Below are 12,091 nucleotides of genomic sequence, written 5' to 3' on the forward strand. Positions count from 1 at the left end.
CGCATGCACCGACTCACACACGGACTCACACACACACACGGACACACACACACACGGACACACGGCAACCTGAGAGATAAGTGGCTCTAGATGAGATGTATGCTGCCACTCCCCAAGGCCTCTCCTTTCACATCAGAGATAAGGCTTTAACAAGCCTCTGTCCACCATCTGTGCTCTTTCCACCCCCCACTGTCTCTCTCATCCCCACACCTGCTTTGCAAGTCTGAGCAAACACACACACACACGTGTGCACTGAGGAGGAAATCAAAACTGGATTAGGAAACGCAATCAGGACAGATTAATTATGGATAGCACTCTCTGCTCCGTCTCGTGTCCTCCTGCCACAGTCCAGAACACAGGACCCATGTCCCTCACTCTGAAGGGTGAGGCAGAGACACCAACGAGTGGGGGGACACTAATGGGGGAGGGTTGAACATTGAATTAGGAGATAAGACAGGAGGAGGAGGGTGGAAACCCATCTCACTTCATTTACAAGAGTCTTCGTGCTAAATCCTAGAACTCTACCGGGCTTACTCTACCCCTCCAACTAGCCTACACTCCTCTTGGAGGTTTGGACACATGAAGGTCCAACATCTGCATTCTGTGAGGAGAGACACCTAGTCAGGACATGAGGACAGAAGAGTGAGTCCACACACATGATTCCAACCATCACACCCCAGCACACGCACCACAAGTCCCTCCCTCTCTATGACAGAGTAGACGGAAAACCCTGTCCACCAGTACACAATCATGTCAACGTCTATGAAGAAGACAGGCTAACAGGCTGACTACACCGCTCGCATCGCGTGCGTGAGCATTGCAAAATAAATTTTGACATTTTAAAAAACTTCTAAAATAGAAGTCCGTTTTATTTGTGACACAGATCGCGCTGCAAGTCCTGCCTCTCCCATCTCCTCATTGGTTTATAGAAGCAGGTACCCACGTGCCATCTCCTCATTGGTTATACCCACGTGGGTGACTGAAAGACGAACGAGGTCAGTGGCGGTAATGCACCTAATTTATGAAAGTTGCCAATCGCGATATAAAGTCAAGAGAAGAAAAGGCCTGGAAGGAAGAGAGATGACTAGAAACGATTCGGTTGACCATTTTATGTGTGGATTAATTGGCGGAGTAGAGAACCTTGTGCATTTCAGGTAAAATAACTCAATGTTTATATCCCAGGACAAATTAGCTAGCAACAGCAAGCTAACTAAATAGGACAAATTAGCTAGCAAGTGCAAGCTAACTAGCTAAATTGCCATAAATGTTTAATGCTTTTCGACCTGTTCCCAAATTAATATAATTGGTTCAGAGTTTGTTTTGATATTTTAACCTGGGTGTCGTGATCGCGTTTGGTGTGGGGGGACAAAATACATTTATGCACGATGGCGCACGCACGCAGCCGGGTTGGGTTCCGTGTAAGTATTCAATATTCACTTAGGTGAAGAAGACGTAGGAGAATATACAACCAGGTTTTGGCAGGAAACTATCTCCCATAGTAAAGACCATCAGCGCACGCACACACGCTCCTAAATCCTATCGCTCAATTCAGTTCTCCCCTTTGGGAATAACCATATCTCTTAATGTAAGTCAAGTCTTCTTAAAATCCTTAAGAAGGAGTGTGGTCCTGATTTGCGGTTCCTAGGGGTGATAGGATGTGTCTGTTAGGATTGCAAAGCTACCGTAAATTTGACAAACTTACCAGAATCTTCAGTAATTTTGGTAAATAACAGAAAAGCTAAGGCAATCTAACGTAACTTTGGTCATTTATACTTGAACTTTTTAAACAATGATTGATATTTAGTATACATTTGTTAAATCTGTGTCCATATTGTCCATGAGTTTCTAGTAGATAGACCATATGGTTCAAGAGAACATTTTATTTAAAAAGCATCTAACAATGCCACTAGATGTCTTGTGACAGATTACATAAAATCATTGAAAGATAACAACATTCTGGTAGTTTACTGGTAAAGTTTGAAAGTTTCCAGTAATATACCCTCCCTAGTCTAGGTCTTCTCATGCCTCCATGGATATATCAGTACATCTGTAAGTGCCGGAGTGAGAGCCTACAGTGTATGTACTGGATGAGTAGGTAGTCCTGTTTCCAGATCGAGTATGGAGGGGTTGTTGTGTTGTTTTTCTGTCAGCACAAGGGGGAATCTCTCTCTCTCATATATATTTATACACAGAAATTAGATAGGCTTTTATCAGCGTGACGAGAGCAGGATTCATTCGTTAAAAAGGCCTCCTAATAAATTCCCCACTTTTAATGTTTCACAGTGCTAGTAAAGGCTTGCCAGGCAGGGCAGAGCCCTGTTGCCCATTACAGCTTTCAATAAATGGCAATCTACGCTACTCTGTGTGATGGTGGGGAAAGAAAGGGAAGGGGAAAAAAGCTGACAGGCTTTCGGTTCGGCCTGCTCCTAATAGCACGTAAAGACGTATTAGCCTCGGCGGTGTGTGCTTGGTGCTTAATAAGAGAGAGGCATTTTGTTTCAGAGTAGCCCGGCTTTAGTTAATGAATAGAGGAGCTCCTGCGCTAGGGGCTAATTCACATCGCTCAGCTGAACAGGCTCCATATCAATCTGGACCCGTCACACAGGGGTTTCAAACAGAACAGGAAGCAGGGAATCTAGCCTGCTGGAGCTAGTGGAGAGATAGGGAGAAGCCCAGAACCAAAAAAAAAGACAAGAAAGAAAGATCAGGCTTTCAGAAAACGAGAAGACAAGACGATGATGTCCGTTTTTTTTAAAGGTGGAACTTGTAAATTCATTTGTGGAACGGGCAGGGCTACAGAATGAACAAAACGGTTGATTAACTCTCTCTGTAAGACACAACCACAAACTTATCATGCCCTGGTGTACTGTAATTAATTGTTTCCTGTGAGAAAAATAAACAGGAAATTAACTCCCGAGAGAGGAGATAAATCCTGTCTGTCCATCCCAACTCATCCCACTTAAAGTAGAGGAGAGCCTCTGACATTGATCACTTCCTTCATGATGAGGGCCAAGGGTTCTTCCACCACTCTCTCTCGTGCAGAGGGGGATGCTGTTGCATGTGAGGGCCTACATCAGACCTGGGTTCCAATAGTATTTGTTTTCTTTCAAATACTACTGAATAATATCAAATACACTTCGAGCAAAAGACTGTGCCTGCCTTGATTGGGACGCGCATGCATGTTTTGCCCCTCTATTCGGGCACTTGGGCAAACCTTCCTCTCAAATATCTGCTCCCTTAGAGCACGTACTGTTTGATGTGCCAGGTGGCTCTTCAAAGCCAGAGGCTTGAAGATAGTGTGAATAGCAGAGAACCAACTCAAAGAGCAAATGTATCAGGTACTGGGGCGGGTAATAGCCAAGGTAGCAGAACCCAGGGCTTGGGGTGAATCCAGGGTTGGAGATGAGTGTTAAGCAATGAGATAGGACCTGAGGTACGGGATAGGGCCAGGATGATACCAGTCTCGCAATATTCTTTGAAATGAAAACAAAAACCTGCTGTGTGTAGGTATTGTGTGCTATAGCTTGAAAATCAATCAATGTGACTCTGGATGACAACATAATGATGGTTGTTTCCAACATTAGGGCTGTTTTCCTAAAGAAGTTAAATCCACTTAGTGTTTGGTTTCCTTGCCGCAATACTGGTATCGTCCCAGCCCTAGCGTGGGAGAGAGCTTTTCGAAAGTGATACTCTCATACCCAATCCCAGCCCACTTCATGAAGTACCCTCTCTGGATTAGCTGAATGGGTGTAAAAAACTAAATAGCCAAAACTCCACTTAGCCCACCAGAGGAAGCTAGGGATTGATGGGGATAGAGAGAGACAGTGACATGTTTTACACATTTAGCATTTAAGAAAGCCTAATGAAGATAATGAGTGACAGGCAGGGAGACAAACACCTGAGCCGGCGTCTGTGCAAAAATAACAACAGCAACCACACATGCATGACCAATCCTTCTCTTAATCAATTTGTCTCAGCCTGCGATCACACACACACTATGCCTGTCATCTTGAGTGACAGACAGGTTAAGTGAGGTGAACAGCTACAGGAGTACTCTACAAATATGACAAAATATGTTCCAAGGTTTAAACATATCCAGTCATCTTCAGATATGATGCCATGTTTTGGGCACATCCAGGGGAGTTAATTCCACACTTAGGATTCTACCCAAAATCTATTCAAGATTGAATTTGACAGAGAATAAATGCCATAACTGTTTCTAAACATCCCCCCAAGATCCCATACAGAATGACTCCAGAAGTCTAGATGAAGAACCAGAAGAAAAGACAGTGATGTGATTGAACTGAAGCCAACTGACAACCTCTGCTCTCCCATCTCCCGAATGGCTGGGTGAGGATTAGCTCACCTGTCTGTCAGTCCGGTCCACTGCCCTGCTATTGGCTGAGGGCAGATTTGTAAGCCTGTCACTCAGACTGTCAGTCAGAGAGGAGAAGCCATTGTGGCTCCAGACAGCTGGCTGAGAACTACAGCACTTCCATTAAGACTCAACATCACTCACTGCCAATTACGGCTCCAGAACGCTCCCAGTCGCTTGAATATGGACACCAGGGAGTGAAACTGAGCACGCCCTGGCTGGCACTCAGTCACACGGATACCTTTTACAGACAGACTTTACAGTATTTTGCCTGTAAAAAGAATTATCAGGGGATATTTTTTAGAGCCCAATTCATACAGTCCCATTTGTACCATATTCTTGGCCTGGATAAGCCTTGTATATCTCCCGTGCAGATGCCCGTGCACATTTTGTTACGTTACTGTCTTATTCTAAAATTTAATAAATAGTTCCCCCCCTCAATCTACACATAATATCCCATAATGACAAAGCAAAAACAGGTTTTTAGAAATGTTTGCAAATATAGAAAAAAAATATTTACATAAGTATTCAGACCCTTTACTCAGTACTTTGATAAAGCACTTTTGGCAGCGATTACAGCCTAGAGTATTCTTGGGTACGACGCTACAAGCTTGGCACACCTGTATTTGGGGAGTTTCTCCCATTCTTCTCTGCAGATCCTCTCAAGCTCTGTCAGGTTGGATGGGGAGCGTCGCTGCACAATTATTTTCAGGTCTAGCCAGAGATGTTCGATCGAGTTCAAGTCCGGGCTCTGGCTGGGCCACTCAAAGACATTCAGGGACTTGTCCCGAAGCCACTCCTGCGTTGTCTTGGCTGTGTGCTTAGGGTTGTTGTCCTGTTGGAAAGTCAACCTTGACCCCAGTCTGAGGTCCTGAGTGCTCTGGAGCAGGTTTTCATCAAGGATCTCTATACTTTGCTCCATCGATCCTCAAATCAAATCAAATTTTATTGGTCACATACACATGTTTAGCAGATGTTAATGCGAGTGTAGCAAAATGCTTGTGCTTCTAGATCCAACAGTGCAGTAATATCTCCTGACTAGTCTCCCAGTCCCTGAAAAACATCCCGACAGCATGATGCTGCCACCACCATGCTTCATCATAGGGATGGTGCCAGATTTCCTCCAGACGTGACGCTTGGCATTCAGGACAAACAGTTTAATCCTGGTTTCATCAGACCAGATAATCTTGTTTCTTATGGTCTGAGAGTCCTTTAGGTGCCCTTTGCCAAACTCCAAGCGGGCTGTTGTGCTTTTTATTGAGGAGTGGCTTCCGTCTGGCCACTCTACCATAAAGGCCTGATTGGTAGAGTGCTGCAGAGATGGTTTTCCTTCTGGAAGGTTCTCCCATCTCCACAGAGGAACTCTGGAGCTCTGTCAAAGTGACCATCAGGTTCTTGGTCACCTCCCTGACAAAGGCCCTTCTCCCCCGATTGCTCAGTTTGGCCAGCTCTAGGAAGAGTCTTGGCGGTTCCAAACTTATTCCATTAAAGAATGATGGAGGCCACTGTGCTCTTGGGGACCTTCAATGCTGCAGAAATGTTTTGGTACCCTTCCTCAGATTTGTGCCTCTACGCAATCCTGTCGGAGCTCTACGGACAATTTCTTTGACATCATGGCTTGGTTTTTGCTCTGACATGCACTGTCAACTGTGGGACCTTATATAGACAGGTGTGTGGCTTTCCAGATCATATGCAATACATTTAATTTACCACAGGTGGACTCCAATCAAGTTGTTGAAACATCTCAAGGATGATCAATGGAAGCAGGATGCACCGGAGTTCAATTTCGAGTCTCATAGCAAAGGAATACTTTTGTAAATAAGGTATGTGTTTGTTATTTTTTATTCAAATGTTTTTTGCTTTGTCATTATGGGGTATTGTGTGTAGATTGATTAAGTTACTTTTTTCCCTCATCAAATTTAGAATAAGACTAATGTAACAATGTGGAAAAAGTCAAGGTCTGAATACTTTCCGAATTGTTCATTAAACAGACAAGACACACTTAGGCTCCCCTGATCACAGTCAACACATATATTTTATAGTAGGCTAAGAATATAGGCTCAAAAAGTTCTACAGCTGTACCATTGAGAGCATCTTGACTGGCTGTATCACTGCTTGGTATGGCAATAGCACCGCTCTCAATCGCAAGGCGCTACAGAGGGTTGTGCAGACAGCCCAGTACATCACTGGGACCGAGCTCCCTGCCATCCATGACCTCTATATCAGGCGGTGTGAAAGGACAGCCCGGAAAATTGTTAGCAACTCCAACCACCCAAGCCATCCACTGTTCTCTCTGCTTCCGCATGACAAACGGTCCTGGTGCATCAAGYCTGACACCAACAGGCTCCTGAACAGCTTCAATCCCCACACCATAATACTGTAGCTAACAAAATAGCTACACAGACTTTCTTATTTTTTGCACTGTCTCTATGTACACTCACAGGGGCCTACACTGACACTCAAGCACACACACACGACCAACATTTGCTTAAACACATATACTACGCTTGTTTTCCTGAAGTAGTTAAATCTTCTTTGCGATTTGTTTCCTTACCATGATACTAACAAGTATCGCGATACTGGTATCGTCCCGGCCCAACTAAATAGCTCACCTGCCTGACAATATGAACCAATCTGTTATATTGGGGTCATTTCTGGAGGGAGAATTATATTTTATTTTTCACTTATGAGTAGAAAGTCCTTTTAAAAAGTAAACAGAATTGACCTTCTCACAGTCATTCTCCCCCCAAAATTGCAGGTCCCTTCGTGATGTGTAGTATGCTGTGTGCCCCCACCTCCCAAATCCACATGTAACCATTGGGTGTCTTACCTCGTCCAGTTCAGAGATGTAGATGGGTTTCTCCTCAAAGCCGATGGGCATGGGATCACTAGGAGGAATCTCCACCTCTTCATACATCTTATTATTCTCTCTCTTTATCCCCTCTGGTAACATCAGCTGAACACAACACAAACACATCCCAAATATTAACAACACGCCGCATTACATAAAGTACATTTCCACCCCAATCTATTTATTACCAACTGAACTACATAATATTAAACATATTACAATACACACAATAAAACATCAACAAACACCGACTCAACTTGAAAACAAACACATTCAAAACATTGCAAAAGTCATGTTCAGATTAGAAAATGTATCAACTTTCCAGTGAACATCATTTCCCCTACCTCACCTGCTCCTACTGAACTGAGGACTAAATAAACACACCCCAGGTTAGTTGATGTAAATAGTGAGTGAAAAATCAGCAAGAACAAAAGAATAGATCATAAAAACGGGATAAAAGCAGTGGCTTGTGGGTAATGTGAGGGGTGCTGGTGTGTAATAAAAGGAACAGACTGCCGTGAAGGATGGTGGGTAAACAAAGAACTGAAAAGTGTGTGTGTGCACACGTGTGTGTACTCTATGACTTTCCTCACTATGAAAGAGAAATGAAAGTAATACAAACTAATACAAAGCAAGCTGTTCATTTTGMCCAATAATACAGGTGGGCAGGATTTGAAAATGTCTTCTAGTCTTGTTATAATCACTTGTTATTTCGATAGAACATGATGGTCTAGGGGTCAAGTGTATAGGGCATAGATTTGGTATTGGGCAGTACAGGGTTTTGTCCCAAAAGGCTCCCTATTCCCTTATCCCTACATAGTGCAGTACCTTTGACCAGAGCCCTATGGAGCCTGCGCAAAAGTAGTGCATTATATAAGAAAAAGGGTGTCATTTGTGACGCACCTCTGGTAATTTCCACATACTGTACCTTGGCTCCCCCTACGAAGGCGGAGGTCTTGGTGGCCTCGGCGTAGCAGTCATAGACGTTGGGGTAGCGGATGCGTTCGTACACCCTCTCTCTGCTCAGCACTGGAGACCGCCGTGCTGTCAGCAGGGCCTGCTCTCTGGAGAAACACAACCAGGACAACACACAACCATTAAATCAACCACAACACAGCAATAACACAACCGGGACCGAACACAACAATACATCCATAAAACCCAGAAAAAAAAATATAGTATTTCAACACCAAACATCCACATGAAGAGCAGAACAGCCATAGTTACACATGCTTAATGTGTGGTTGGTTGTGATTGGGGATGGATACTAGAGTTGAGAGCTGTTAGACAGGAGACGTGTGGAGATGTGAGGCTCTGCAGTAGTACTATTCTCTGCTAATGTAACGTGGATTTGCTAATCTCTTCCTTCATACTCTGCCGGATTCGGCCCGGATAAGTTTAATTAAACCGATCACTGCGCCACTTTTTTATCCGCTGAAATTAAACTTTCAGAAAGATCCCTTATTATTTATTTATTTCAGAAAAAACGTGACCAGGAGCTGTTTTTTTTTCTTATAACCTGCAGCCGAGCAGTGATAAAAAATGCAGGAGGGTGTTTCCATATGGAAAGAAGATCACAGGGGGAGATAGAAAAAAAAGTAAAACAGAGAGAAGGGAAAATGGAAGAGAGGGAAGGAAAAAGAGGCAGAGAGAAGAGAGAGAAGAGAAAGACATGAGAAGAGAGAGAAGAGAAAGATAGGAAAGGGGAAGAGCTAGAAAGAGATCTAGTGTGGTGGTTCACCTCTGAGCTCTCATCTCCTTGGGGTCAAAGTAGAGGTCGGAAGAGGATTCTGTGTCATCCCAACGTCTCTCCCCCCTCTTCCTCTCCCTCTTCTCCTCCCTCCGGTGCATCTTCATCATCTCTTTCTCCTTCCCTGACTGGATGGTCACCTGACAGCCGTACGTGGGCTTGCTGCTCCCCTCTCCTCCACTTCCTTTACGGCTACCATCTAAAACACAAGAATAACAGAGACATCAGTAAAAGGTTACAAACCGACAGAGATGGTCACAAAGAAATCATCATCATACATTCAACGTTTCTATGAGCTAGGCTACTATGTTGTCTTGTGTAATTGAGCACTTATAATACGGTAACTAAGTACGGAATAGAATGTACAGTACTGTAATACACACTTTTCCAACGCCTATAGTATACCGCCAATACTTCTGTATACCGCCTATACTATAAGGCCTATATTATAGCTGAAGGTGAAGTCACCCCACCATCTACTCTTCAGCTGAGCTGTTTTTAAGACATTGTTGCTAGACTGGTCAATAGTTAAATGGTGAGATCCAAGCTGCGATGCAACAGGACTGACAAGTGGCTGTGTGTGTTTTTCCAGACTGCAACAACCATATCTGTTCAGAGTCAGGTAGCCACCAGATGGAAAGGACAATTTCTAACCCCAGGACCTCAGCATTAATTCATATTGTAACACGTGTGTGTGTGTGTGTGTGTGTGTGTGTGTGTGTGTCCTTTACTTAACCCTGCATGGGTAAGGGCCCACAGGAGACCACCAGCTTGTTGTTGTTGAGCAGGGAGAGCGAGCATCACAGGAGCAAAATTAACCCTAACAGCATACAAGTACAAGTGACGTGAGTAAAATCCATAACTACTTCAACAGAGGACCTAAAATCCCAGGTTGGCCTAGACCCTTATCTTTCTAGTGTGTGTGTGTGTGTGTGTGTGTGTGTGTGTGTATACACACTGTACACTAGGGTTTAATATTTTCCAGAGAATTTACCTTCCAGAGAAAATTGCAAGAAATTACCAGTATCCCGGTATTCCTGTTGAAACCAGAAGTGCTATTTAAAGCATATAATCCCAGAGGGAAAAAAATGACATGATTATACCACTGTAAATGGAGAAATACACACATTTTAATTATACACGTTTTAATAAACTCAAAGTTCTCTCAAAGTCACCACACTTTCATTGATGTAGCCTAGTTTTAAATTACTATTTTACCCAGGTAATTCACTGGCTTTGTTGTTTTCAGTAGTCCATAGTAGACAAATTCACAAAATTGTTTCAATACAATGTCGGAGTCTAGATATCTAGCTTTGAATGTCCTGATCAGTCCTGATGTTCCCAATTGCCCATTTGAGTAAATTCCTACAACTCCAAAAACTCCCCTCTAACTGGATTGAGTGGGCGGTGTGTGGACTTGGTTTAACACATAGGTGTCAAAAGTGCTTCAAATATAAAACCGTTGAGATTATTTTGCAGAAAATAATAATGTTCCTTGAGTTGTCAGAGTTTAGCATGACGAAAAGTAGCTAACAGCCATGCTCTGTGTTCTCTCATGTTTCGTCATTCAGCAGAGCAGCCCAAGAGGAGCTGTTGCTATATATACAGACATCCAGAGCCGCCATATGAGCAGAGCTCATGCACAGCGAGCAGGGAGCGAGTGACAGACAGAGAGGAGCAGCTAATGGATTTAATAACGAAGGAAGTTATTTCTAATTCCGGGTTTTGGGCAAAAGCAATCGGGCCTGAACGTCGCAGGCATGGGTAGGGCTCGGGCAGGGCTCTAGTAAACATCACAGCAAATCATTTGAATTACACGTCCACCAATGGTTGAACAGCCCGAGAGAGTCAGCTAGTACGTGTTGCTTTCTGGGAATCCCTGGCAAAGAAGAGAAGGGTGGAAGTGCAGTCTCGCATGGTGACGTAATTTGACTTTTTGACAGACGGGGTGTTTCGATATCTATGATGCAACCATACAATAAATGATAATATGTTGATGGTATTTCGAGACCGTATGCATGGTGGATTGACTAGAAATACACATGAAAATGGATTTAGAGTAAAATTCCCCTTTAAAAAGGTAGCCTAGGCCTATGAAGCACTTCTGGCCGACTGGTCAAATATGAGGTCCAGTGAAAATTACATTTGTTTTAGCCTACCTCAGAATTTTCTCGCCCTTGTACCTGGCTATCGGGGGGATTTGGGAAGGTTGTGAGTGTTTTCACTTAATTATAACCTGCTTATTGTGGTGACTGTCACAGGGAACATCAGATTCTAAACAAACAGGCCTAGGCTAGCAGAGATTCAGCACCATGGATAGCTCAGTTAATCAACTGCCCGCAAATCTGACCAGTAGCCCACCGTGTGGCCGCTTTTGTAATCATAACATCATGAAACAATGGCGCAAATGTAGATTTCCTAAAGCGCTTTTGTGGACACAGTATCTGCCGTTTTGTGATTAGCTACCGTTTATATTTCAGCCTCTGCCACGTTAGTGGAGATTTGAATGTGAGATTGATATCGACATTGTGTACCGTAACGGCATCGAGGTCACCTGCACATATAGTACGCAATTACATTTATAGAAGCCATGCAGCCTAAGGGATGTTTTCTATTGGGGACTTTATGATGAGTAAATATGGTAGGCTGCTAGAGTTGACTGGTTTAATGTATGAATGAAGCCAGAGAGTTGATGCTGTATATCGCACGTGCATATTTTGTATTTTTGCGTCTCATCTTATTTACCCTTCTCTTTCTCTGCATATCCTCTCACCAGTTGTGATATGTTGAGGGAATCTTGGGCATGGTGGGCGCTGATCTGTATAGCCTGTAGGTCTACTTGTTCTTTGCTATGGAATGGGAGGAGAACCCATTGCACGCAGCGCTTTGAATTGATGGCGACTTTGTGTAATAGATCTACGGTAGGCTACAACAGCACACAAATCACACACTGAGCGCTGATGATTGATCATGCAGATAACAGAGCAGATCCCTCCCTTCCCTATCCCTCCTACCTCTTGTTCCCTTTCTAGCTCTCTCTCATCCACTCCTCTCAGATAGAACAGTGATTGTCACCAACTTTTGTGAACCTGAAGACGGGAGGGCCGGGCATTCG

General features: G+C 43.7%; 1 protein-coding gene across 1 annotated transcript in view; it reads right to left on the reverse strand.

The window, feature by feature from the left end:
- The window catches only part of LOC111964613 (activating signal cointegrator 1 complex subunit 3-like), a 151,769-nt gene that overhangs the window by 113,627 nt on the left and 26,051 nt on the right, over positions 1–12,091 (reverse strand). Inside the window, 3 exon segments of the mRNA XM_070443795.1 lie at positions 7,206–7,331; positions 8,155–8,290; positions 8,968–9,175. Of these exon segments, the coding sequence (XP_070299896.1) occupies positions 7,206–7,331; positions 8,155–8,290; positions 8,968–9,175 (470 nt within the window).

Source organism: Salvelinus sp. IW2-2015, linkage group LG6.1 (genome assembly GCF_002910315.2).
Source record: "Salvelinus sp. IW2-2015 linkage group LG6.1, ASM291031v2, whole genome shotgun sequence".
In the NCBI taxonomy this organism is placed as follows: domain Eukaryota; kingdom Metazoa; phylum Chordata; class Actinopteri; order Salmoniformes; family Salmonidae; genus Salvelinus; species Salvelinus sp. IW2-2015.